Consider the following 27,993-nt stretch of genomic DNA (forward strand, 5'->3'; position numbering starts at 1 on the left):
GAATTTTCCATTTATTGTCTAATACTTCAACAGTAATGTTCATGTCATTATACATAGAGAGTATTTCTACAGGTGATCTTAACATCTGCTCACCACTTCGCATGTGTTCTTGTTCTATTGCCTGTACAAACAACGCATTTAATATGTTATTTTTATTGGTACATTGTTTCTTGATAATTATTCGAAGGAAGAGCAGGCTAGACAATGCAATCATGTTTACATCTTGACAGTGTAGTTAATTATTACATAAAATTATAATAATTTTAAATGTAGGTGCCTGTGAACACCCAGATCTGGAGTTAGGTGTATCACAATGCATTTTTTTTCTTGCACTTTTCATTTTTAAAATAAATAAAAATGACAATTTAATTTAATTAATTCAATGTTTTCTCTAGCTACAGCATTATTGATAAAATACAAGATCTATCCTTTCTAGAATAAATTGTGACAAAGCAACTACTGTATTTAATAGTTAATGTCTATATTTTAAACAGTAAAATAAGATATATACATTATTCAAATGCAGTTTAACAAATAGTAATTACCTGATTATCTGACGGCTTACAAAGTATTGTTTCAAGTTGATATTCAACACCAAGCATCTTTCCAAAAACTAATAATGACATTGTTTTTATACCACGACATAATTTTTCTAGACCCCTTAGTGTAAAAAAAGTGAAATGATTTAACGTTATACAACATAGACCTTTGCTTAAAGTAAACTGTACATCCTTTTTATCACTTTTCAATGCTATTTGTTTCCATTCATCTTGAATGCGATCTTTAACAAGTAGAGTGAATTCCCAAAACTCTTCATTTATAGCATCGTGTGGAAATGACAGTAAACAGGGCTTGTTGAAGATGGTGCCTTCTGGTCCACATTTAACAATAGGTGATATAATGGTTTCATGAGGATGAAGTAGAGGCATGTCTGTTTCCTCAAAACAATGTTCTAGTGATACTTTAACTTTCTTCCCTTCAATTGCTCCAGCATATATCTGCAACTTGATGTCTGCCTCCTTAAGATGAAGTGTTCCACCAGTAGAGCCCACAATTACCTCCATAATTTTATCTGCAGAATAGAAATCTACTGTAAGATATTACTTTAATGGTATTTGATAAATAGCCATTGCCACAATTGTCTTCATTACACAATGCAAATTCTTTTATTTCAAACTGATGTATCATACACATGTGTTTATTTATATCATGCAGAAATTATTTATATATTATAGTTATATTTATAGCAAAGTTACATAACAAAAAAGCTTTTCATGGTTTTTTTTTATTGTGGCCAGTTTCTGTTGTTGATCAACATTACACTAGCTTATTCATAACTATATGAACAGTATATACAATACTCAATTCTATTGTAGATATTTACACTGTGTTTTTAAATTATGTTTAGACTTTTTACTTTCTAGATATGATGAACGTTAAATATATATTTCATAAGATTGATAAATTGATTAAATAGAACTTATGACTCTCCACATGACTGAATTACTTTTCATTAATTATATTTATTAACAAACTAGTTTTATTTTAAAATATTTTGGAAATGAATTGAAACAATCTTTATTCCTATTATTTCATTGCATGTTTTCTGCAATCACATCTATGCATATAACACACTGTAATGGTTAATTGTCTACATTGACATATGTGTCATAGTATCCTAACAGAACAATTACATACAGTATAATAGGGAGGTTTCGCAACCTTACGAATACGATAACGAAAACGAATTCGTCACACATTTGTGAAACTTTTGAGCTGATCCCCATTTCATATTCGTAAAGCGTATTCGTGTTGACGAATTTTATTTTATTTTATTTTATTTTATTCAATTTCCAGGTAACAAAAATCATAAACATCATTCAACAAAACAGAACAAAAGTACTATCAGCACCTGCGGGTAACCAAAAGTGGATCAGTTCAAAAGAACTGCACTGTCGAGTGGCTTTCCCAACTAATAGTACGAAAAACGCAAAAGACATAAAAACACAGTGATAGTCTAGATGAATTCGATATCAGTAATACATTTTTTCAAATCCCTTCTAAACCCCCCAAAGTTAAACAGGACTTTGTTACGAACTTCATGCGGGATACATTCCCATATTCGAGGGAAATTAACAAACAGGGAGTATTTAAATGCAATATGACGGAGTGGAGCTGTGGCTTGGTGGTTATGATGCTTGGCTACCAATCTAAGGGTCCTGGGTTCAAGTCCTGTCATATGTCAGGGTTTTTTTCTCATGACAATTTACAACTCCACTCCCAAAGACTTAATAATAAGTCTTTGTCTATGTAGAGCATCTTGTGTATATGTTTGTCTTATATGTTCTAGTGCAGTATATGGAGAGCCATCTCGATAGTGCTTTGCACTCATGGCAATCCTCAGGGTGCTGCACCGCTGTGTTGTCATGTATGTGTGCCTGAAAATTGAATAAAATAAAATAAAATAAAAATTTATATCACCAGTCATATTCGTAACTACAAAACGAGTATAGTTTTTGATCTATTTTGCATTTGAATCAGGAATGATTCATGATTATAATATAATTATACTTTTATTGAAAGTAATTTACTAAAGTAATTTACTAAAATCCCAGGTCAATTTTGATAAATAGCAGTTTTTAAAGTCCTCACTCGCTTTGATGTTACGCTAGGCCTAGGCAGTTAAGCACCAAGCAACACGTACCTGCGCTTCGCTCAAGTTTACCGCAGTCATATTTTGGACGGCACCCTCAATATTTCGTTGCCATGCGAAACAGATTTTTACTGGCTTACGAAAAACGAATACGTGTGCGTGACGTATCCGTTTTCGTAAGGCCCTAATAATAAATTATTATTACCTCCACCAAGGAGGTTATGTTTTCACCCCTGTATGTTGTGTGTGTGTGTCTGTGAACAGCCTGGAGGCCACAGTTTTCATCCGATTCTCACCAAATTTGGCCACAATGATGCCCCAAAAGCTTGGACGATTTCGATTGTGAGGGGAAAGGTCACAACTAACAAAAAACTATTTTACTTCCTAGAGACCACAGTTTTTATTCGATTCTCACCAAACTTAGCCACAATGATCAATGACTCATCATATAATTATGTTTAAATTTTAAAGGGTCAGGGTCAAAGATCAAGGTCCACAAAAAAAAAAGAAAAAAAAAAAAACTAAAAAAAAAAAAACTTGACTTGAACCAGCAATCTCAACTGTGAGAGGCTGGATACATAACCATTACACCAGACTCTCATTCTCAACTTTGTAGTGTGCAGTTAGCCTATTTACACTTAGAACTAATTTCCGGGGACATTTTATGTAGGGGAATTTTACAGTAGGCGGAGGTTTGTACTCTCGGAGTACCCTCTAGTTGTACATACATTAAATATGCTCTATGTGTATTGTTTTGTTTGTGTTTTTCTGCCAAGAAAACAATTAACATTGTACTATGTATGAATGACTTAATAAATCAAATCTGAATATGTTCAAATTTATGTACAGCACAATACACAATTTTAAAATTGTCAACTTATGTCGCAATTACTGTGGAATGCCTCTTTTATAAAATAAAAATAGTGTGTTAAAAATACTCAAAATCAATTTCGCATTTTGAGCATAACAAAATTGTTTGCACTTTTGTGCACATAGCGTACATAGCATAGAAATACTATTTTTGCAATTAATTTCAATTGAGTGTTGGTGTCCTTCACATGTTAGGACCTAACCTAAAATGGCCGAGCCAAATCCAACAGGTTGTGGGCCCAGCATCACAAGCTCTAAGCGACTTTATTTTGACGGGGAAGCAGAACATTATGGTCCACTCATTTTCTACTAGCCCATCTGGCTGGAATGAAATTGACAGACACAATAACTGGCAAGGCAACACCATCAGACGATGCGCCCAACTTGAAAGCGTACTCAGAAATTTGTAATCCACGATGATCGTGACATGCGTAACACTCCAGATAAAGGTAAAGAGTCATGGGAAATACTTAAGGAACACTATGCTAGTACAATCATCAGCTGTATATATTAAACTTACCTTGTTATATGAAGTGTATGATGAATCAATTACAGAATATAGTTTAAGAGTGGAACGATATGCAACAGTACTGCAACGCCTTAGGAGACAGCTTACTAATATCCTATCTTTAACAGTCATTTTCATGCGGCCTATCTACAATTTTCAACCCTCCCTTTGCTAGAATGTCCCCTCTGTTTTTTTAAAGTTCTATATTGATATTCATCAATATTTTCATAATCAATAAGTTCTCAACTTAGACATAAATAAAAAAAATTGGTTATATATCAGAATATCATAGTAATTAGAGGGGGTTCGTTTTTTTAGGGCCTATCTAAAATTGTCAACCCCACTTTGCTAGAATGTCGTAGAAATTAGAGGGGGGGGGGGGGTGGGTTCGTTTTCACGGCCTACCTAAAATTTTCAACCACAACCAATGTCTATGATATTCTGATATAACACAAAATTTATTTGTATTGAGATGTCTAGAACTGATCATGAAAACAATTATGTATATCATAAAATTAAGAAAAATGGAAAAGATATGTATGAATTGAGTTGGAATGAAATTTGAAAATTAGATAATTTTATTTTTAACTCCCTGCATTATTTAATTTCTTGTATACGAAAAAATGTATAAATGGAAAATTACCATTTTGAACGATGTAATATTGAAGATGAGTATGAAAATATCTTTACGTTGTAAAGATGTTCAAAACTGTTGGACTAAATGTAAAAATATGTATAAGGAAATATCATTACTGTACTTGTATTGTATAGGAATCTAAAGAAAATAGATATGTTGTTGCAAACTGTAACATACACTATTTTCAAATTTAGAAATATATTTATGAGTATCCAGATTTATCCAAGATGTTTTGTAATAAGATTTACTGGTATACATGTTCCTTTGATGAATCGAAAATGTAATCCGTGGTCTTATAAAGTGGTTTTTATATTTTATTTAAAAAATCATATTTATGAATAAGTTCATCATGATTGTGAATGAATTCATAGTAATATGAATAGGTTTAAGTCTGTGAATAGGCTCATATGTACAGAATAAGTTCATGCTTTAAAATATTCAACCTCACCGAATAGTACAGGAGTAATGCCATTCACACTAAATTGAAGAAGAATTGAAGAACCGCAACAAAAAGATTTAGTAAGGAAAATGTATTGTCTGATAACATTATGATGCTGACAAGAGCAAAACCAAACTTAATAAATAATATACTTTTCCTGCGGAGGCAGTGGACATAAAGTGAATGCATGTCTTTACTTTTGTAAAATAATAATAATAAAAAAAATTTAAATAATCCATCAGCCTAGAATGTACAATGTGTCATAATTGCTCTAAATGTATTTATTGATTAAAATGCAATTAACACTCTGCATGCTTGTATAATATAAATATTTTGTAAAATATACACTTTATACACTTGGTAGAGCTTAGTTATACTTTGTGGGACTTGGAAGGGCTTGGTGTTTAAAACCCCACCCAATGTACTGAATATACAGTACAATTAGTTATTAGCAGTACAGCCAAGGAATATTTTTTTTTCTATTGAAACAGTGGTTCAGCTGGTGCTAAATTTGAAAACAAAATAAATATTTGGTAAGCCTAGCCATGGAGGGTTCCTCCATGGCCTAGCCTAGTATTTAATATAGGGGCATTTCTCTAATTCCAATTCTTGGCAAAATATTTTTAAACATCCTTAACACTAGAATAACTAACCATACTGAAAACAATAACATTATTTATCAAGAACAATCAGGTTTTTCGCAAGGGATTCCGCATATATTTAATTCTTAACAGCATAATTCAAAAATATCTAAATAAAAAAAGGCGTAGAATATTGTGTTGCTTCGTTGATCTCAAACATGCCTTTGACAGCATAAATCATAATTTTCTATTATTAAAATTAAGAAGAATAGGTGTAAATAATAATATATATGACGTCATATATTCGATGTACAACCAATTATCAGCGCATGTAAAAATAGGAAACTCAGTAACTCATTTGACTGTTCAATTGGAATATTTTTCATGTTTTTTTAAAAAAACTAATTTAACATCATGTAAAATTTTAAAACAAATGAAAGATGTGAATAGTTACATTACAATTACCTTCGAATTCTGTAACAACATTATACTCCAACAGTATTTTTCTTGCTTTTCCTCCAAGACGATCTGCAAATATTTGTATTTTGCCTGGATCATCTGCTAATTCTTCCTCTTTCTCCAGATGGAGAACTGCATCCCATACATTGGAGAAGTTATATCTTCTCAAGGCATAGTAAGAAGTAACATTACGTAATGCATCTGGGTCAAGTCGTTTCAAGGTCTTAAACAGTTGCTTTCTGTAAGGCGACAACTTGGATTTTTTACCTGTATTTTTATTCTCAACCTTGTTGTCTGTCATATACTTTGATACAAGATCTTTGGCCTGTGCTATTTCAGATGTTTTTGTAATCTCTAACAGCAAGTTAACATTAGTTGGTGAGATTAAACCTTTGTCTTCAAGTGAATTGAGTAAGTCATGTCCATTGAAATCTATATTTGTAATTTCATTGACATCAAACATATCAAATAGTAGGAACCTTAGCCAACGGTATCTTTCACCGACAAAGCAGTTACCAAAATTAGCTTTTAGATTTCGGAAATTGTTGTAAGTTTTAGAATCTGCAAATAAAATTACTGGCCATTATTTTGATTAAACCTTCGTGTTCAAGGTGATTGAGTAAGTCATGTCCATTGAAATTTATATTTGTAATTTCACTGACATCCAACTTATCAAATAGTAGGAACCTTAGCAAACGGTATCTTTCATAGACAAAGCATTTACCAAGATTAGCTTTTAGAATTCGGAAATTGTTGTAAGTTTTAGAATCTGCAAATAAAATTACTGGCCATTATTTTGACAATGATTATTTTCACTGATTCCAATCAAAATGAGTTTGATTTAAAATATATATTGTGCAAAACTATGACAGCACTGACAATGATAAAAAAAATCTTCTATCAACTAAAACTCTAAATAAAGGCCCATTTACACTAGGACGATAACACTCGACGATAATTAAACATAAAACAAAGGAAATCTAAAAAGGATATACTATAGGATAACCACATATGCTGCATTTAATGAAAATAACATTTTCACATGTGCAATCAAATGACGTCATAGTCAGTAAGAGCAATAATATCGTGACAATACAACGATGTTATTGTTTTTATTGACCATGACAATTCCAGTCTATGAGTAGAATAGTAGGGAATAGTAGGTCACATATTCAAGACATTTCCGGTGAAAATGTTGCATTGTATCTGTATTAAAAAAGCATACATTTATTATATATATTTTCTAAATGTAAGTACTAAAGAGTATTATTACCTTGCCTAATACTTCGGATCCATGCACCTGCACCAGAAGACACACCTGTACCAGAAGACACACCTGCACCAGAAGACACACCTGTACCAGAAGACACACCTGTACCGGCATGGGATGAAACAAATTAGCTAAAAATTACAGTAAATATATTTGCTATAAAGTATCATGGTTTAAAAGTCTTTTTCTCATAGCGTGCTAGCAAAGTGTAGTTATAGATGCCTGCAACTTGACCGGAACTTACCATAAAACTTTTCATATTGGCCGGAATATAACCTATATTATATTAATTAAATTCTAAAAATTGTAGTCTGTTTATGTTTGTTCACTACATGTAATATGGCCTTGTCACGTTGAAACACTGGTTTTCTTGTCTGATCACCAAAGTTAAGCAATGTTGGACCTGGTTGTAGCTTGGATGGGAGACCATCTAGGAATATCAGTGCTGTATATATGAAGCTAGGGTTCCATCAGGCATTTGAAATCAACACAGGGGCTGACCCTTATGGTAGCAGCTGCATCTAGTATCTGCCTCAGATGTATTGGCTCATGCCATTCCTCTGGTCAAGGTGAAAACGTACTTAATCTACATCATTACCATAATTAATAATAATAACATACCTAGATTTGGTCTTGATGTCTCAACATAGCCTATAACAAATAAATTATATAATCATTATTTCAATAAAAAAAGAAACCAGATTTATATATATATATATGTATAGAAAAACTCGACCAGTGATATTATCCTGGAAATTAAATAATACAAAAACAAAAATTAAGATGAGGAAATCTGTGAGAATGAGAAAAAAAACCACCCAAGCGATATTCGAAATAAGAATTATCTGCTTGATATGTGGAGGAATTAAGGTGTTTTAGGAACTAGAAATGTAACTAAAGTGTATTGTAGTGCTAGATAAAAAACAAGCCAACACCTACATTGTTTCCACCACAACAATGGTACAGTCAATAATGGCTAGTTATTGTCATGGATGGTTAATGTCTGATTACCGTTTTTTGAATACTACATTTCTTTATTACATCATACATTTAGACTTGTTGTTGCATTTTAAATACTTACAATTCACTTCCACTGGATCAATATCATTTGACTCTTGTGACAGTGATACTGTTGCCTTTAGGACTTTTGTTGATGAATTACCTCTTTTTAAAAGAAAATTCTTCAATGGTGCTCCACGCCATAGGTATTCAGCAGTGACAGTCTAGGAAAAAAAGAGGAGCCATACTCAGATAAAAAGTTACAGCTCAAAGGCACTGTAGTTAAATTGATTGCTTTGGTGAATACATTTTTTTTAATAATTTTTGTTTATACTGGTAATGTTTTCATTCAACTCAAAGAGTTTTTTGTCTCAATGAGAAATATAAAAATGGCTATACCCTTTGCAAAAAAGCCGTATACGAACGTATACGATTTACATACGTTTCTTATATGTTTCGTATAGGAAGTCCATTTCGTATACGAAACGTATACGCCAATTCGGAAGTTCCTGCCCACATAATAAACATATACGAACCGTATATGATCATTTATAAACAATTTCCTAATTATACGATCCGTATACGATACGACGTGTGTATACATCATATTACCAAGCGAAAAGGGACTGTCCCTCTTTTTACAAGACGACGATAGCATTGGTGCTGTATTTTACAAGACGTTATTTTTCTATCAAGCATAAAAACCCACCCAGGCTGTTCCGTCTTGTTTATCCCCTCTGCTATTTCTTTACCTTTGGTACGTTCCATTAATAAGTGAATCATACAAAATGTGCTGTTATTAATTTGAAAGTGCTTTAATTAATAATAATGTACTTGGAAATAAATAAATAAATATTAAATTGGGCCTGCAGTATATTAAATTTAAAACGAGTACGTAAAATCCATAAATTACGATGTAATAAAAATGTAGAATACATGTGGCTCCCTATTATATATATGGAATGATCCAAATACATTCGCCCAAAACGTGCCTGTGTTGTGTGTGCTGCATGCATGCATCACATGGATGGATCAGATTTCATTCATTTTCAATCATGTGTTGTTGTCCAACAGGATTTTTTTGCTACGGGTTTTAACTCGCCATAAAAAAAATAAAAAATGGGGTGTATGCCTAGTTACAGTGGGCCAAAGTAGATAGTAAATTCGATGACTTCTAGCTAGCTAGGCTATAGGCATATTGTAATTGTATAGATCGAACATGCAGTAACTAGCTACTGCAGCAGCTCTAGTAAACTAAGAGTAACTAGGCCTGGGAAAAATACGCCAAGGAAAAGAGTCTGTGGTACACTCATTGTGAAAATAAGCTAGCTAGCTTTCCCCTATATATTAGATTTGGTTATATTGTATTATTTTAATAACCTACTCTAGCTAGTAGTAAATCAACAACGGTGAAATGGAAATACGATGCATTATGGATATCATCGTTGCAAAGTTAGGGGGTGCCTACAAAACATTCAACAGCCAAAAATACAAAAAAAGAAGCTCTGACGTTTTAAAGCATTTTACTATTTTAGGCATCAGAACTAATTGCTGTGAATTTCCTAGAATTGTCACTGATGAATACAATTTAACATAACCTACATGTAACTTCAAAATCCAAATGATAAATTGTACGCGAACGTAGTAAAACCAGGTAAATGTTAAATACTTATTTTACATCTCCCTGGTAAACGCTGACAGGCCAAGCGGTATTTAATTATATTTTTATTTAATTAATTCGTAAATTTAAAAAAAAATCGTTAATATAAATATGTGAACCTTTGTAACTTTTTGTTGTATATGCGCGGGCGCGAGATACTATTTAATAAGATAGGCTTTATTCATATCATATGTTGGAGTGGTAAACAACTATGAGCCTAGTTGCGAGGATACCGCCTTGTAACTACGTATTGACGTATAGACGTTTTACTATAATATTGAATATGTGTTACATGTAATAAATTGTGTACAATATTAGTAGCTAATAGTTTTTTTGTACACACGGCTGCTGGATATTTGTTTATCATTTTAATGAATGTAGTACGAGTCTAACTCCAAATAAAGATATAACTAGAACACATTTTGAGAATTCGAAGTTTTGATCTTTTTCAAGAATCTGATAAACATGACTCATCTTTTTACATAATATACAGCATCAGCATGTACAATCTAATTTAATTGTCACACAATTGAATTAACAAAGGACAAGGATTTCAAATAAACTGTTACAAATAAACAATTATGAATGAAATAGTTGGGTAATTGTTGGGTCCATGGGAAATCAACAATGTTTAGTAGACTTATTTAATTTGTTATTTACAGTTGAGGGTGGTTATTTTTTAAAGACATGTTTTATGATTTCTTAATCACCAAGCAGAAATACCGCTGAGATAAATGAAAGCAATTCAATCTGTTCGCTTAACCGGGAAACAATTGAAATTCGATATAATTGTATTTACTATAACTAATTTTGTTTTTTAATTTTTTTCTACGGAAGTGATCAACTTCATATTCAAAATCCGATTGTATTCATCGTTAAATAATAATTATTATTATTATATTTTTTTTTTTTACTTTCTTTCCCTTTTTATTAATTCAATGTATATTGGCCTTTGGCCCTAATACAAACAAATAAAAAATAACTATAACTTAAGATAATGGTTTCTTCTTTCAAAAGCAAAGTAGACGTATTTTCCTAAATTATAAGTAAAATTTGTGTTGGAAAGTAATAAACATAGCTTATTAATAGATGGAAAAACACGAATAAATCTTGGAATAAAACTTTTTCTTAAATCATTGTAAAATGTGCATTGCAAAATAAAATGATATTCATCCTCAATAATGTTCTTTTTACATAATTTACACGTTCTCTTATACCTTTCTACACCCTCCCATCTGCCCTTTTCAATTTCTACCTCCAATATCCCTAAACGTAACTTAGTTAATAATCTTCTTTGTTTAAAGCCCCCTTCCCTACGTTTTTTAGATCTAATTTAAGATCACAAACTATATTTAATGTAAAAATAATACTATATGGTCCTATTGCGATAACTTTTTTCGTCTTTAAACGGTTAAAAATGTGAAAAATAAGTCGATTCTAATAATTATAGCGGCCCGCTATAAATCCCAAAATGCATTGCGCGCGGATTGATATTTTTGTTTTTCACCTGTAATTCGCCCACCTTTCGATCGATCGTGAGGCCAAAACAAATGGAAGACTCCTAACTTTTCAGCGAAAATACCGGGTTTTCCCCAATTTGTATCAACGGAGTCTGGCAAAAATAGAAAGACAATTAATGCAGCAACTATACAACATCAGGCTAGGTATATAGCTAGCGTACGATGTTCGGGCGATGTTTGTACGTTACCGATGTTTACCAGCTAGGCCTACAAAACTAAGCCTAGCTAGGCTAGGCCTAAGACCGTCCACGAGAGGTCGATCGCCGCGAGCTACTTAGGTAGTGCATTGTTTCTCACTTTTTATCATAATTTACCATAAAACGTACATTTAAGACAAGGAATGACATGGTTTAATGTTTTGAAAGTGATATATATGTATTATTTTCCAAAAAACGTCCAAAATTGCAGGTAAGGGGTCTTTAAAATTAATGATGTTGGTCAAGTGATAACTTAAACATATTTCTTTTTTATAAAGAGAAAAGAGCCTTAACTTATTATGTAAACTAAATTTTTGAATGCATTTTTGTTTTTCAATATCACATAAGCGCAACTTAAATTCTCTCAAAAATAAACCTTTACTATTAACATATTGTTGTAACCATATATAACCAAAACCAGTAGAAAAAAGTAAGTGTTTGACCTGTTGTGCCCAACAATTCTCATTACGGTTAACTTTTCTGAGTTGAAACTCATAACACTTAAAAATGAATCTGTCATGATCTAAAGTAATAATATGTAACCAAAATCTTATAACTGTAACTAAACAATCCAAAGAAAGTGGTAATCTACCTAACTCAGAAGTAACAGCGGCATTTGGTGCATTTTTCCCAACTTGCAATAAATATCCACAAAATTTAGTATGTGTTTTTTCAATAATGTTTGTGCTATCTGACATTCCCCAGATTTCGCTTCCATACGTTAAAATAGGAAGTATTTTCACATCAAAAATATGGTTCCATGTATTAATTGGAAGAAAAGATAAGTTACGATAAATAAATGATTTTAAGCAGAATAAACTTTGATTTGCTTTTTGTTGATTATGTTGCATTGAGTTGTTCCATGCACCATTTGAACTAAAAATAACACCAAGATAATTATACGAATTAACAATTTTTAATTGAATATTTTTATACTTCCATTTTTCAATGTTCCTTAAATTGCGGCCATTTTTAAAAACCATAATTTTGGATTTTGTAGTGTTTACAGTAAGTTTCCAAGTATCACAATAAAGTTCAAGTTTATTTATTCATTTTTGGAGACCTTTCACTGTATCACTAACAAGCACTAAGTCATCTGCATAAGAAGATGATTCATATGACAATCTCCAATTTGAATGAAATCGTTTACCTGATTAAGTATACCACTCAAATCATTAATGTAAATATTAAAGAGTAAAGACGACAACGGAGAACATATAATAATGTTAATGTACATATCAACACATCCCACTTTTGTTTTGGATCATGGTTTTCCTCTTCGGCATTATTTGCCAAATTATTGTTACTCCATCTCCATGCTATACTACAACACATGTCGCGGAATAATATCGCTTAACATAAACGATGTAATTTGACCACCCAAAGCTCGCATGTGGTGTGACGAATTGAGAAGATCAAACGACGCGACGTACCTGATGATATGCATGATTGGCCACCAGAGAGCCGAGTCGACCACGAGTTGCAACTGTAGGCAACCGAGCGACGCTCGGTCGTCGTCGGCGGCTGAACTTACTGACCTCTGTCATATTTTATAAAGGAAAACTACAAACAACATCGTGAAAATGGCCCCTTGTCTTGTCCTTTCTAGGCCTACCTAGTAGTAGTATACCTGTTTAGCGTATTTTATTGACTTGCGAAAAACGTTGTTTGAATTTTATTGGTAGCCTAGGCTATCTAATAAATAGAAATAAATATGGTCTTATGTCCTAGCTCCTACTACTACTATACTAATAATAATACTAATAGACTAGTGGCTGGTGCTAGCTAGATATTCTTATCATGAATAAACAACGTATACGTTACGTATGCTAAACGTATACGACGGCAACTCTTTGTGGAGCAACAGAGTGGAAATAATGTAAACAGTGAAGTCGTATACGATCCGTATACGTCGTATACGTTTTCAGCGTATACGGATCGTATACGGCTTTTTTGCAAAGGGTACTGCAAATAAAAGTGTGCATCCTCAACAACATTATTTGTTTTATAACACACCTAATGTTCTACAGTTCTTTTATTCAACTAATCCACTATTTCTATCTTGAACCAAATATCGAAGATGGCGCTTGGATTTTGTTCGATGAGTAGTTATAGATGGCACATAGCCTACTACAATGCACAGTATTCTTCAAAAAAATTCTCAAAATGTTTACGAAAAGCTAATTCATTTACATTAAAAAAATAATACACAGCATTGTGATACAAAATCGTCAAATAAAATAATATACACTGTGTTTATAGTATGCTTTGGATAGCAATGGAGTTTTAATATAATTATATTCATCACCATTTCAACCTACCACAGCATTATATAATGTCTATAATTTGTATAATAGTGTGTACAGTCATACATTTTTATTCAACAAATGTTTTTACCTGTGATATTTCAGATCTTCCCTGGATTTTCCATTGCTGGTCTAATACTCTAACAGTAATTTCCATGTCCTTATACATACAGAGTATTTGTGTAGGTGGTTCTAACATCTGCTCACCATGATTTCCGTATTCTTCATATATCATCTGAAATATACATGTAATACTGTACAAACAACATATTTTAAATAATATGTTATTTATTGGTCATGTTTACATCTTGACAGTGTAATTAAAGTCCCATTCCCTACATTTTTTTAGATCTAATTTATGGTCACAAACTACATTTAATGTAAAAATAAATATTATATGGTTAAATAATAAGTTGATTCTAATAATTTAAGTGGTCCGCTATAAATCCCAACATGCATTGAGCGCGGACTGATATTTTTTATCTTCTGTAATTTACCCACTTTTCGATCGATCGTGGGCCAAAAACAAATGGAAGACTTCTAACTCCCAATTTTTATCAACAGATTCTGGCAAAAACAGAAAGAACTAGAGGGTACTCCGAGAGTACAAATCTCCACCTACTGTAATGCATTGTTTCTCTTTTTTTATCCTAATTTACCATAAAACGTACATTTAACACAAGGAATGACCTGGTTTAATGTTTTTTTAGGGAATGGGTCTTTAATTATGTACAGTACACAATTACTACAAATTTTAACTGTAACAGAAGCAAACTTTAGAACCATGATGCTAAAAGTTTCAGCAAATATACTATTTTCTGTCTTCAATATTAATTTTAATTTTAAATTTAGTGCCTGTGAATACTCGGGTCTGAAGTTGGAATGGGTTTATCACAATGCATTTTTTCCACTTGATCGTGCCCTTTTCATACTGCACCATTTTAAAATTGATAAAAATAAGAGAAAGCATTATGCCAATTTAATTCAGTGTTTGCTCTAAGCTACAGTATTATCGATCAAATACAAGATCAACTCAGTAACAAATATCCTTTATTGAAGAAATTGGGAAAAAAGCAACTACTGTATTGAATAGTTATTATATCTATAAACAGCTGTAAGTAAATAAAAACTACATTATTCAAATACAGTTTAACAACAAATAGTAATTAACCTTTTTATCTGTCGGCTTACAAAATCTTGTTGTAAGTTGATATTCATCATTTGCAAGCATCTTTCCAGAAACTAATAATAACATTCTTTTCTTACCACGAATGACATTTCTTACACGATCCATTAGTGAACTGAAATGATTAAAGTTAAATACAACATTGATCATTGTTTAAAATGAAATGTACTGTATTGTGTCTAATTTTTCCAAAAAGGGGGTCATTTATAAGAGGTAAATTTTAACACCCAATAACTAACAAACTGCTTTAAAGCATGCAATAAGTTCTTTATATGTTGAGGAAAAAGGTAATGTGCAAGTTATCTCTAGCCTGCCTCCTTTTTTCAACAGCAATAATTCAATATTCTATCGCACTGGTCCATGCACACGTTTATCACTGCTGTAATATCAATAGACACTAGATTTGAACTCGTCACTACGGACGAGTTAGGTTATCCGCAGCGCAAACGCCACGTGCACGTCATACGTTAGAATATTGCGCGCAGTATAACGATTATGCCATTGAAAAAATGTTAGTGTGCTCTCTATTTTTTGTCACTTCTAAGTATATACAGTATACACTATATACTGTATACGTACTACATACAGTGCAAAATAGGAGAAAATAAGTGACCAAAGTTATTGACGCTTTTGAACATGATGACGTCATCACAATTTTAAAAATGGTAAATCATGCGAAAGATAATTGATTGACCTAGAAAATATAAACAATTGGGGGAAATGGAATACGGATAAGTGGAGATGCGCTCTATTAAATGTGATGAGCTAAGACGAAAAAGACAAAAATCATATATTTTATTTTCGAGTGGCCATATGATGACGTCACAATGTCCGGTTAGCCATATTGATGCATGATTCGATATCTACAACTCATTTACTTCCAGAATCTGTAATTTTAAAAATTTTCACAACGTAGTTTGAAATCTATGACTTTTTAAAAAAAGGCATAATTTGACGAATTTTTTAACTTTTTCATCAAAAACACGCGCAAATTGTTCAATTTTACGTGCTCGTATGACGTGATTTTAAGTCGAAATTGTTTGAAAGTTGGTAAAATTACTAGAAAAGGTTGAAAAAACAAAAATCAAGCAAAAAAAAAAGAATTTTGAGCTACGTGCGCACACGCGTGTAAAAAAATTGCGCACACGTGGGAATTTTTTTAATGCTCAAAATGACATGAAACGCGTAGAAAGTTGATTAGAAATTGATTTTGCGCATTTTGAAATTTTAAACGCGTGTGCGCCCGTAACTTTTTGTAAAACATGCCATTTTTAATCCATAGAAAGTTTGCGCATGGTATGACTTAAATTTTCACAAAGTTTCAATACAAAATGACTTTTGGTTTTTAATCTATGATCAATCATTGAAAATCATAAAATCGCGCGTAACTTGCGCTGCGCGACTCGAAATTCATAAAACAAAGTTTCTTGCACATTTACAGCTACAGGTCAATCTTATGACAAAGTTATACAATCTAATGTTAGCCAGAATTAGAGATATGCGTGCAACAAAATTCGTGGAAAGAAAGAAGAATATAGAAAAACTAGATTTGAACTCGTCACTTTGACGAGTTCGGGTTATCCGCGCAAACGCAACATGCACATACGTTTAAAATATATGAACGTCGACAATTATTATGCCATCCTATGACATGAATTAAATATGTTTACAGTGCTGAATTGTACCTATTTTGTAGCATACAGCATATTACAGTATTTACAGAATACACTGTATTATGTTATATACAGTGTAGCAGCATAGACGAAATTACGAGACCCATCTTTTAAATCCAATTATTAACATGATGACATCATCAAATTGACATATAAAGAAAACTATTTTAGAAGACAATTATCTAAATAATTACATTAATACAAATATGAAGAATTTTGAGCACGTAAAAGTGAGATGCGCTCTCGTTTAAACGCAATGAACTTTTACGCAAGAGATGAAAATATGACTTTTTGAATTCAACTGGCCATATGATGACATCACAACATCTGATTGGCAAAATATTCACATACATTCGTATCTACAATCCAATAGCTTCCAGAAAACATTTTAATCATGATTATCACTTTTTATTCTAACGAGCTATAACAGATTGAAATTTACTGTAAAGATGAAAATAGGGGACCCACGTTATTTACTTTTTTATACATGATGACGTCATAAAAATTAAAATATTTTTAACTCATGCGAAAGATAGTTGATTGACCTAGAGAGTATTAAAATATCTGTGGAAATGGAATACGTATAAGCGAGATGCGCTCTATTTAATGTGATGAGCAATAACGAAAGAGTAAAAAATCCTATATTTTACATTCGTGTGGCCATACGATGACGTCATAACATCCGAGGGGTAAAGATTCTGCATGAATTCATATCTACAACATATCTGCTTACATATTAAATAAAAAAAATTGGGGGTCATGGATGAACCGGAGGAGCTATAATAGATTCAAAATAGGCATAATTTTGACAATATGTTGTCACTTTTGCAACTAAAACGCGCGCAAATGGTCTAAATCAACGTGTTCGTATGACGTCATTTTAATTTGAAATGATGTCAATCTTTTTTAAACTGACTAGGAAAGGCTGTAAAATTACAATTCAAGAGAAAAACACATGATTTTCATGCTCCGCGCGCACCTTACGCGTACATTTTTTCGCGCGCGTGGGAATTTTTGACATGCTCAAAATGTCATGATCAGCGTAAAAAGTTGATTAGAAATTAATTTTGCGCATTTTGAAATTTTAAATGCGTGTGCGCGTATAACTTCTTGTGAAACATGCCATTTTTAATCCATAGAAAGTTGACCCATGATATGAATTATAATTTTATTAAGTTTCATGAAAAAATATTTGTTGGTTCTAAAGTTATGATCAGTTATAGAAATTCATAAAATCGCGCGTAACTTACGCAACGCGGATCTGACATCATCAAAAAGCTTGGCTGCACATCTACACTTCAATGTCAATCTTTTTACCAAGTTATACAAAGTTATGTTCACAAGCAATAGGGGATATGCTGTAGACAAAAATCCGGGAAAGAAAGAAGAATAACAAAGAAGATGAAAAAAAAAGACATTTACAATCACATAGGTTATCCGCAACTAAGTTGCGAATAACCAACTAGATTTGAACTCGTCACTTTGACGAGTTCGGGTTATCCGCGCAAACGCAACATGCACATACTTTAAACTATATGAACCTCGACAATTATTAGGCCATCATAAGACATGAATTAAGTATGTTTACAGTGCTGAATTGTACTATTTTGTAGCATACAGCATATTACAGTATTTACAGAATACATTGTATGTTATATACAGTGTAGCATAGACGAAATTACGAGACCCATGTTTTAAATCCAATTATTAACACGATGACGTCATCAAATTGACATATAAAGATAACTATTTTAGAAGATAATTATCTAAATAATTACATTAATACAAATTTGAAGAATTTTGGGCACGTAAAAGTGAGATGCGCTCTCGTTTAAACGCAATGAACTTTTACCCAAGAGATGCAAATATGACTTTTTGAATTCAACTGGTCATATGATGACGTCATGACATCAGATATACAAAATTTGAATATGAATTCATATCTACAATTCAACAACTTCTATAATAAGTTTTAATCAAGAGCGTCACTTTTTATTCTGACGAGCTATAACAGATTAAAATTTACTGTAAAAATGAAAATAAGTGAACCACGTTATTTACATTTTTAAACATGATGACGTCATAAAAATTAAAATATTTTTAACTCATGCGAAAAACAGTTGATTGACGTAGACAATATTAAAATCTCGGGGGAAATGGAATACGTATAAGCGAGATGCGCTCTGCTAAATGTAATGAGCAATAACGAAAGAGAAAAAAATCCTATATTTTACATTCGTGTGGCCATACGATGACGTCATAATATCCGAGAGGTAAAAATTCTGCATGAATTCATATCTACAGTATATCTTCTAACATAATAAGTTAAAGAAATTGGGGGTCACCTTCGATCCTGAAGAGCTATAATAGATTCAAAATTGGCATCATTTTGACAATATTTTATAACTTTTTCAACTAAAACGCACGCAAATTGTCTAAATCAACGTGTTCGTATGACGTCATTTCAACTTTAAATGATGGCAATCTTTTTTAAAATGACTACGATAGGCTGTAAAATCATAATTCAAGAGAAAAACACATGATTTACATGCTCCGAATTTTTTCGCGCGCGTGGGAATTTTTGACATGCTTAAAATGTCATGATCAGCGTAAAAAGTTGATTAGAAATTAATTTTGCGCATTTTGAAATTTTAAATGCGCGTGTGCGCGTAACTTCTTGTGAAACATGCCATTTTTAATCCATAGAAAGTTTGCCCTTGATATGACTTAAATTTTCACTAAGGTTCATGAAAGAATATTTGTTGGTTCTACAGTTATGATCAGTTATAGAAAATCATAAAATCGCGCGTAACTTACGCAACGCGGCTCTGACATCGTCGAAAAGCTTGGCTGCACATCTACACTTCAATGTCAATCTTTTTACCAAGTTATACAAAGTTAAGTTCACAAGCAATAGGGGATATGTTGTAGACAAAAATCCGGGAAAGAAAGAAGAACTAGACATGAAACTCGTCACTTTGCCGAGTTAGTTATCCGCACCACGACAAACGCCACGTGCACGTCATACGTTGGAATATTGTACACAGATAAAGATTATGGAATTATGACAAGAACTGAAGAATATGATATGCTGTTAGTGCTGAATTCTGTCAATTTTGTGTCATATGCAAACAGTATAATCTGTATACATATTACATACAGTGTAGAATAGGTGAAATTACGGGACCCGCCATTTATTCCAATTTTTAACATGGTGATGGTATCAAAATGAAACACTAATATAGCAATTTCTGAAGGAAATTATCTCAGCAACAACATATTAACGTGTAGAAGAAATTTGAATACGTAAAATATAGATGCGCACTCTTTTAAATGTGATGAACTATGACGCAAAATATGAAAATACGACTTTTTGTATTCAACTGGCCATATGATGACCCCACAACATCCGATTAGCAAAATATTCACCTGAATTCGTATCTACAATCCAATAGCTTCCAGAAAACGTTTTAATCATGATTATCACTTTTTATTCGGACGAGCTATAACAGATTGAAATTTACTGTAAAGATGAAAATAGGGATCCCACGTTATTTACATTTTTATACATGATGACGTCATAAAAATTAAAATATTTTTAACTCATGCGAAAGATAGTTGATTGATGTAGACAATATTAAAATCTCGGGGAAAATGGAATACGTATAAGCGAGATGCGCTCTGTTGAATGTGATGAGCAATAACGAAAGAGACAAGAATCCTATATTTTACATTCGTGTAGCCATACGATGACGTCATAACATGCGAGAGGTAAAAATTCTGCATGAATTCATATCTACAATTTATCTGCTTACATATTCAATTAAAAAAATTGGGGGTCACCTTTGATCCTGAAGAGCTATAATAGATTCAAAATTGGCATTATTTTGACAATATTTTATAATTTTTCAACTAAAACGCGCGCAAATGGTCTAAATCAACCTGTTCGTATGACGTCATTTTAATTTGAAATGATGTCAATCTTTTTCAAAATGACTAGGAAAGACTGTAAAATTATAATTCAAGAGAAAAACACATGATTTTTATGCTCCGTGCGCACCTTATGGGTAATTTTTTTCGCGCGCGTGGGAAATTTTGACATGCTCAAAATGTCATGATCAGCGTAGAAAGTTGATTAGAAATTAATTTTGCGCATTTTAAAATTTTAAATGCGCGTGTGCGCGTAACTTCTTGTGAAACGTGTCATTTTTAATCCATAGAAAGTTTGCCCTTGATATGACTTAAATTTTCACCAAGTGTCAATACAAAATGACTTTTGGTTTATAATCTATGATCAATCATTAAAATTCATAAAATCGCACGTAACTTACGCTGCGCGGCTCTAACGTCATATAACGAAATTTCTTGCACATCTACAGCTACAGGTCAATCTTATGACAAAGTTATGCAATCTTATGTTGACCATAATTAGAGATACGCTGCGAACAAAATTCCGGGAAAGAAAGAAGAATAACAAAGATGATGAAGATGAAAAAAAAGATATTTACAATACAAGGGTTATCCGCAACTAAGTTGCGGATAACCAAAAAAAAAAATAGATTTGAACTCGTCACTTTGACGAGTTCGGGTTATCCGCGCAAACGCAACATGCACATACTTAACTATATGAACCTTGACAATTATTATGCCATCCTATGAGATGAAATAAATATGTTTACAGTGCTGAATTGTACCTATTATGTAGTATACAGCATATTACAGTATTTACAGAATAAACTGTATATGTTATATACAGTGTAGAATAGACGAAATTACAAGACCCATCTTTTAAATCCAATTATTAACACGATGACGTCATCAAATAGGCATATAAAGATAACAATTTAGAAGATAATTATCTAAATAATTACATTAATACAAATTTGAAGAATTTTGGGCACGTAAAAGAGAGATGCGCTTTCGTTTAAATGTAATGAACTTTTGTCACTTGCACTCATTGCAATATTGAAAAAAAATCTCAGAGGGGACATTTATTAGGGAGGGGGAATTTATTAGACACAATACAGTATGTCCTTTTCATCAATCTTCAATGCTATTTGTTTCAATTCATAAAGACAAACAATTGTGTTGGCCACATTTTGTGTAACTTTTTATAAATGGATGGGTAAATAGGTAGTTGATATGTTAAACCACCAAGCTAATTAGGATGCAAGTCTTAAATGTTAGTATTGCATTGATATTTATAAACATTGATTCATTGTTGACGGGGCATGCATCGTTCATTGCCACCATCAAATAAGAATAATAAATCAAATTACGCCGTAACAAATGACCATTAGCGCCATTTCCAATAATAAGCGCCACACCAAATTGCTTTTTCCCCGGCCGGCTAAGCACCGCTCTCAAATGGACGCCGCCGGTGCTTATAATATAAAGTCTATCGGTACTTGGTTATCGTTTGAATAAGCATTGCAGCGGGACACCATATTCACTTATTAGCAACGTATCATTAAATAAACTTGAGTTTTCTTAACATGAGGCGGAAATTATTATCTTTTTTGTTTTGTCTACAGGGTGCTAACAGCTTACATCCATTTCGTCGTGGTGTCAATCATTACCAGCATCATGACTCCATAAAGGACATTTACTGTGCCCTCTCTAGTGTTGTGAGAACAGAGTTAGAAGATGCCAGGAAATGCAGCCCGTACCCCTTCTATTCGATTGAGTTGGACGAAGCTACGGACTCCTCAAATGCGTCGGTTCTTGTTGCTTTTCTACGCTTCGTCGATAGCAATGGTCTTCTGTCTACTAAATTCCTGTCTGTAAAAGAATTAATGATGACGGACGCCAACACCATTTACAATACAGCTAAGGCGATATTGGTAGAACATCATTTGGATGAGAAGAACATGATTGGTCTTGCCACAGACGGGGCCAGTGTAATGACAGGCATTCACACTGGAGTGTCAACGAGGTACGTTACCACCGTTATTACTTATTGGTTTTCCAATGTCGTTTAACAATTGCATTGACGTAATAACGAGTGTTTCCATTCAATAGCTACTGTACGCTGTGGCCCCCGCGCGTCGCCGACAGAGTGAGCAACTGCGTGGCGATTTATTTTGGAAAATTAGGCATAATGCTATACAATATTTGTCTGTTTTTTTTAGGTTCAAGGAATGTGTTCCTCAATTGGTAACTACTCATTGTATGGCACATCGTCTACAACTCGTAAGTGAGAAGGCAGCCAATAAGGTACCATATATTGTAAAATATATTGGAGTGCTAAATCAATTTGCAAAAGCGCTTAAATTTTCACCAAAGATGAAGAGAGCCCTTACCGCATCAAAAGAGCTACACGGTGAAAAGGCTAAACGAATTAAGCAAGTGTTTTTTTCGCGATGGCTATCATTCAATGACAGTGTCAAAGCTCTCGCTGGATGTATCGGAGGTGTGATTTCATGCTTGCACTCAGTGGCTGTGGATCGAAACACAGAAGGAAGAGCTGTTTTACATGGAATTGCCAATCAGATCGGAACCGTAAAGTTTGTATTAATGACGCATTTTCTCGCAGACGCAGTGGGCATACTTGGCTTTCTGTCTTTGTCTCTGCAGCGCGAGAAAACATCATACGATCGCATCAAGCCGCATGTTGATGGTGCTATTACAGCACTGAAATCCCTACTGACGTCACCAGGACCCTACTTGGAAGAAGTTAATAAAATAATTCCATCCACCTATGACCCTTCCAATCTATACGTCCCATACAAAACGCACGACCTGAAAGACTCTGAGACCCAGCGTACAACGTTCAAGAAAGCTTCCGAGGAATTTATCGATGAACTTGTTACACGGTTGTCGATAGCGTTCCCAGACAACAACATCATGAGCGACTTCCGGGTTCTCAGTCCACGGGATCAAAAGCTGATGGAGCTGGAAGAACAAAAGAAGAAATTAACATCAATAAGCAAACAATACAAAGATATAGTGTGCTTAGAGGAGACACTCAATGAGTGGGAGCTGTTGCGGTTCATAATGGAACAGGAGAGGTTTGCCGATAGCGACTTGCAAGATTTCATGACAATGTTCCTACATGAAAACCAATCAACGTTTCCCAATATTTCCAAATTATCAGCTATCGGGATAACAATACCAACGACATCGGTCGACTGCGAACGTGGCATTTCAGCATACAATGCCATAAAAACCGACGCGCGTAGCATGCTGAATGTATCATTAATGGATGAGTTGATGGTGTTGTATTTAGAATCGAAGGAGATCGAACAATTCAATTATGATGAGGCATTCAAAGTTTGGATTAACGCAAAAGATAGAAGAGGATTCTCTGCGATGATAAGTGAGGAAAGCAGATCATCATAAAATCATCAGTTTGCCAATTCGACTCCGTGACCGATCTTGAAACCCATGCAGTCCTCCCGATTAAGATTACAACATCTATCGAAATGAATTACCGTTTTGATTGAAAATAAGTTCTTTTGAGACTGAAATGCAAGTCGTTCATTGTTATGATGCGTTTCAATTTGCTTTCTATTTTCTATTTAATTTAATTGTATCCAAGTTGTATAAGCCCATCGTTTTTGGAACATTATACACACAACGTACCAGTAGTTAAGTTCGTTTTGTTTTTTCTTTTTAACGATAGAAACGTTCAGGATTAACACCGAGTGAGTGAGTGACCGACCGAGCTAGAGAGATGCGTATAGTGTAGAAAGGTACCGTACCGCATCTAAAACTAGCCGGAACGCAACTCACTCCGTTCGGATTCGGTGCTTATCTTTGGAATTGCCTATTCTCAATGAGATAAATGATAGCAGTAGTAGGCCTATAGTTATAGAGAGACAGTCTCAGGGAATTAAACTACGATTATCTCTATTTATACTTTTGTAAAAAATTTGACTAAAGGTCGAAAGTGTAAGTTAACAATTTAATTTCATTACAGTTCATTTCGTTTTCTAATTAATTTAGTTGTTTCAAGTTTTATGAAAAAAATAATAACTGAGCCCCAAGTATGTATATATGAATATCGCACCACTCTAGGGTGACATATTATGCTACAGTTTACAACGTGTTACAGTATTACGTTTTGTTTTTCTTTCTCGAAAAATAGGCCTACATTCACCGTAAGTCGGTACTACGGTAACTTGTAATACTTTCGTAAAATAAATCGTGGCTAAAGGTCAACATTTAAGTTAACAATTTAATTTCAATACAGTTCATTTCGTTGTCTAATACATTTAATTGTATTCAAGTTTTATAATAGCCTTTAGTTGTGTCTATTACGCCATTTTATTGGAATAGTAGAATAGAAAAAGAAGTGTATTTTGATTTTTCATAGTTTTGTAACGGAACGAGTTTCAACTGGCACGGGCCCTTTATCGTTCAGTTTTCAATTCATTTTTGTTCCCGCGTCCCTGCTAAGAAAGCACAATGTAAAGTATAAGTCAGTATTACTATTACTTAAACGGTTTATAGCGAGTGAAAATGATGTATTTTTTAATTTAACTGAGTATGAGTCACGATTCGACAAATTCTTTGATAATTTGCATGTTTATACAATTGTGACGTTGTGCGAAAAATAAAGTTTTGTCATTACAATAATGTTATCCCAACGTTATTTATTTTTTAGTTCTACATAACATCTTAATAATTAATCATAGACCTACATATTATTAATTGAAACTAATTAGAAATAACTTTACAATAACATTTATGACACTAAACAACATGAAGATCGACGTTTCTGAACCATCTTGGAACCATTTTTAAGATCAAGTGATCGAATTATAGGCCTACAAAATAATATTAAATAACACTAATTATAAATCATATTTAGTAACACTTTAATACTAATAGCCTAGGGCTAAATTTAATTACATAAGGGGAAATAAAACGTGATACTTACTGTTGTAAATGTTCCTTCCCGAGCGACAAAAATAATTATGTGAAGATGAAAGTTCAAAAAACAGTTGTCCGTTTACGGTATGTCCACGAGCCTCTTGGATGCAAAAAAAAGGAAATTCTCATTCCAACGTCTTCTGGGCGAGTTGACGCGCAGGCGCGGGGAATTGACCGAACGCATGGCCCCGGTCGTCGGCCGGCCGGATGTGTGTGAGTGTTTCCCATTTTGATTTGTAAACATAGGCCTAGTGCCTATAATTGATATTTATAATTAACTTCGCTAGTAGGGTTGTACAATAACATTATTGTCATTCGGTAGGAGGATGTTTAATTTTATTTACAAAGTGAATTATTACCATTTGATTGGTTAATAATAATATTCATGTTCAAGTATCGCCGACGCTGGTGCCGCCAGCGGGCACTACGCGCGACGGCATATCTAGGCCTAGCTAGGCCTTAACCGGCCGAGTAGTAGTACCTTATTTATTTTCTTTCTTACAAGAGTTATATTTTTGTTCCGACAGTTTATATGAATGTAAAAGAAGTAAAATAACAAACAAATACATGCATTATTTATTTAATAAACATTTTTGCGAATTTTTATGGTTTTTTAAATTTGGCTAAAGGATTTTCAATTTGGCTAATGTTTTTCAAAACCTTTCGCCATTTTGACGAACGAAAATTTGACCTTAGCGCGAGCGTAGTGGGGGAAATACATTATATGGCTCTTGTCAATTGATAAATATTATAAAAATACTGTACTGTATATCTTTTTCAATACCTCATTGTGTTAGTTTTCAGAAGATCTGGTTGTGTCCTACAAATTTGCTCAATTGTTTGTAAATCATTTCTGTTGAAAGCTTATTCCTAATTGTAATAATGCATCACTACCTGTGTATTTATGAAAATAACCATTGATAAAAAATTATATTCATGATTTTCATTATCTTTTATATAAGTTATTTAATCATTCTTAAAGGGTGCAGGTCAAGTCGGCCCTAAACCGTCTCGGCCAAAGTCAAGTCGCCCCCACGTCAAGTCGGCCTCACGTCAACTCGGCCAAAAACTAATCGGTCAACTCGGCCCCAATAAAGTATGGAACGCAAAAGTGCTGTCTATATTATTTAATACTATTACGATTATGACTATCCACACTTGGATGAAGAAATAAGCAATACTCATAAAAAAATGATCTCATTGCCGTATGTGCAGGTACCGCATTTTAGTAAATCGAAGACGTTCCACCATTTGGACATTGGAAAAATGATCGTACATATTGTTTTTGATTTGAGAATAAAACAGCGAAAAAACATAGGAGTTGTAGATATCAAAACAGCTGCCAAAGGCGCAGCTACGAATTGGTTTCAGATGCCTAATGCATACACTGAAGAAATCTACGCGTGAAATCCACGTACAATGTGTTCCTATTTATTATCCAAAGGTTCATTGTAATACTAACATTAATAATAGTATGAAAGCTTATAAATAAATTGTTTGTTATGCGCAATTTGAACAATTTGAAATTTTATTAAACGTAATAAAGGAAAGTTGGTGAAATCATTTTTTTTTTTTTTTCAGAATTATTCATAGGTAAAAAAATGTGAAGAACATTATTTTATCAATCCTCTTCCTTTGCACTTCTTGCATTCCATACTTTAACAGGGTCGAGTTGACATGAGGCCGAGTTGACTTGAGGCTGACTTGACTTGGGGCCGACTTGATTTGGGGCCGACTTGACTTTGGGGCCGATTTGACTTGTAGGCTACTGCATTTAATCAATAAATATGGAAAACTTGAACAAAAATGTAAGCAAAGGTTTTTTGGTTTTAATTGAATGGCCATGTTGTCCTGATTAACACAGAAAATCAACCCATTGAAATTCGATGCCTTCATATTATGCAAATTAGCATAAATATGCAAATTAGGTATAAAATTTATATTTCCGCTATAACTCCTAAACTAATTACTCATTTGTGATGGGGTTTGTTTCTAAATGCATGTTTTACACACAGGATAGCCATACAAACATAAAAATTATCATAAACTGTTCATAACAGGTGAATATGTAAATTATGACATGCTTAATATGCAAATTAGGTGCAAAATGTTGGTTTTTCATTTATTTATATTAGTTATTTATATTATTACAATAATA

General features: G+C 33.1%; 1 protein-coding gene across 1 annotated transcript; it reads left to right on the forward strand.

Moving 5' to 3' along the window:
* The first annotated feature begins 22,125 nt into the window (after positions 1–22,125).
* LOC144838166 (zinc finger protein 862-like) lies at positions 22,126–24,299 on the forward strand. Its single transcript, XM_078693526.1, has 3 exons — positions 22,126–22,140; positions 22,493–22,893; positions 23,090–24,299. The coding sequence occupies exons 1-3, from the start codon at positions 22,126–22,128 to the stop codon at positions 24,297–24,299; spliced, it is 1,626 nt and encodes a 541-aa protein (XP_078549652.1).
* Positions 24,300–27,993: the final 3,694 nt, after the last annotated feature.

The sequence above is a fragment of the Antedon bifida genome, chromosome 3 (assembly GCF_963402885.1).
Source record: "Antedon bifida chromosome 3, ecAntBifi1.1, whole genome shotgun sequence".
NCBI classification, from domain to species: domain Eukaryota; kingdom Metazoa; phylum Echinodermata; class Crinoidea; order Comatulida; family Antedonidae; genus Antedon; species Antedon bifida.

Bases quoted from the DNA above. Each gene is read 5' to 3' on its own strand.
- LOC144838166 (XM_078693526.1), top strand. The intron at 22,894-23,089 runs GTACGTTACCAC...TGTTTTTTTTAG, and splicing joins CACACTGGAGTGTCAACGAG to GTTCAAGGAATGTGTTCCTC.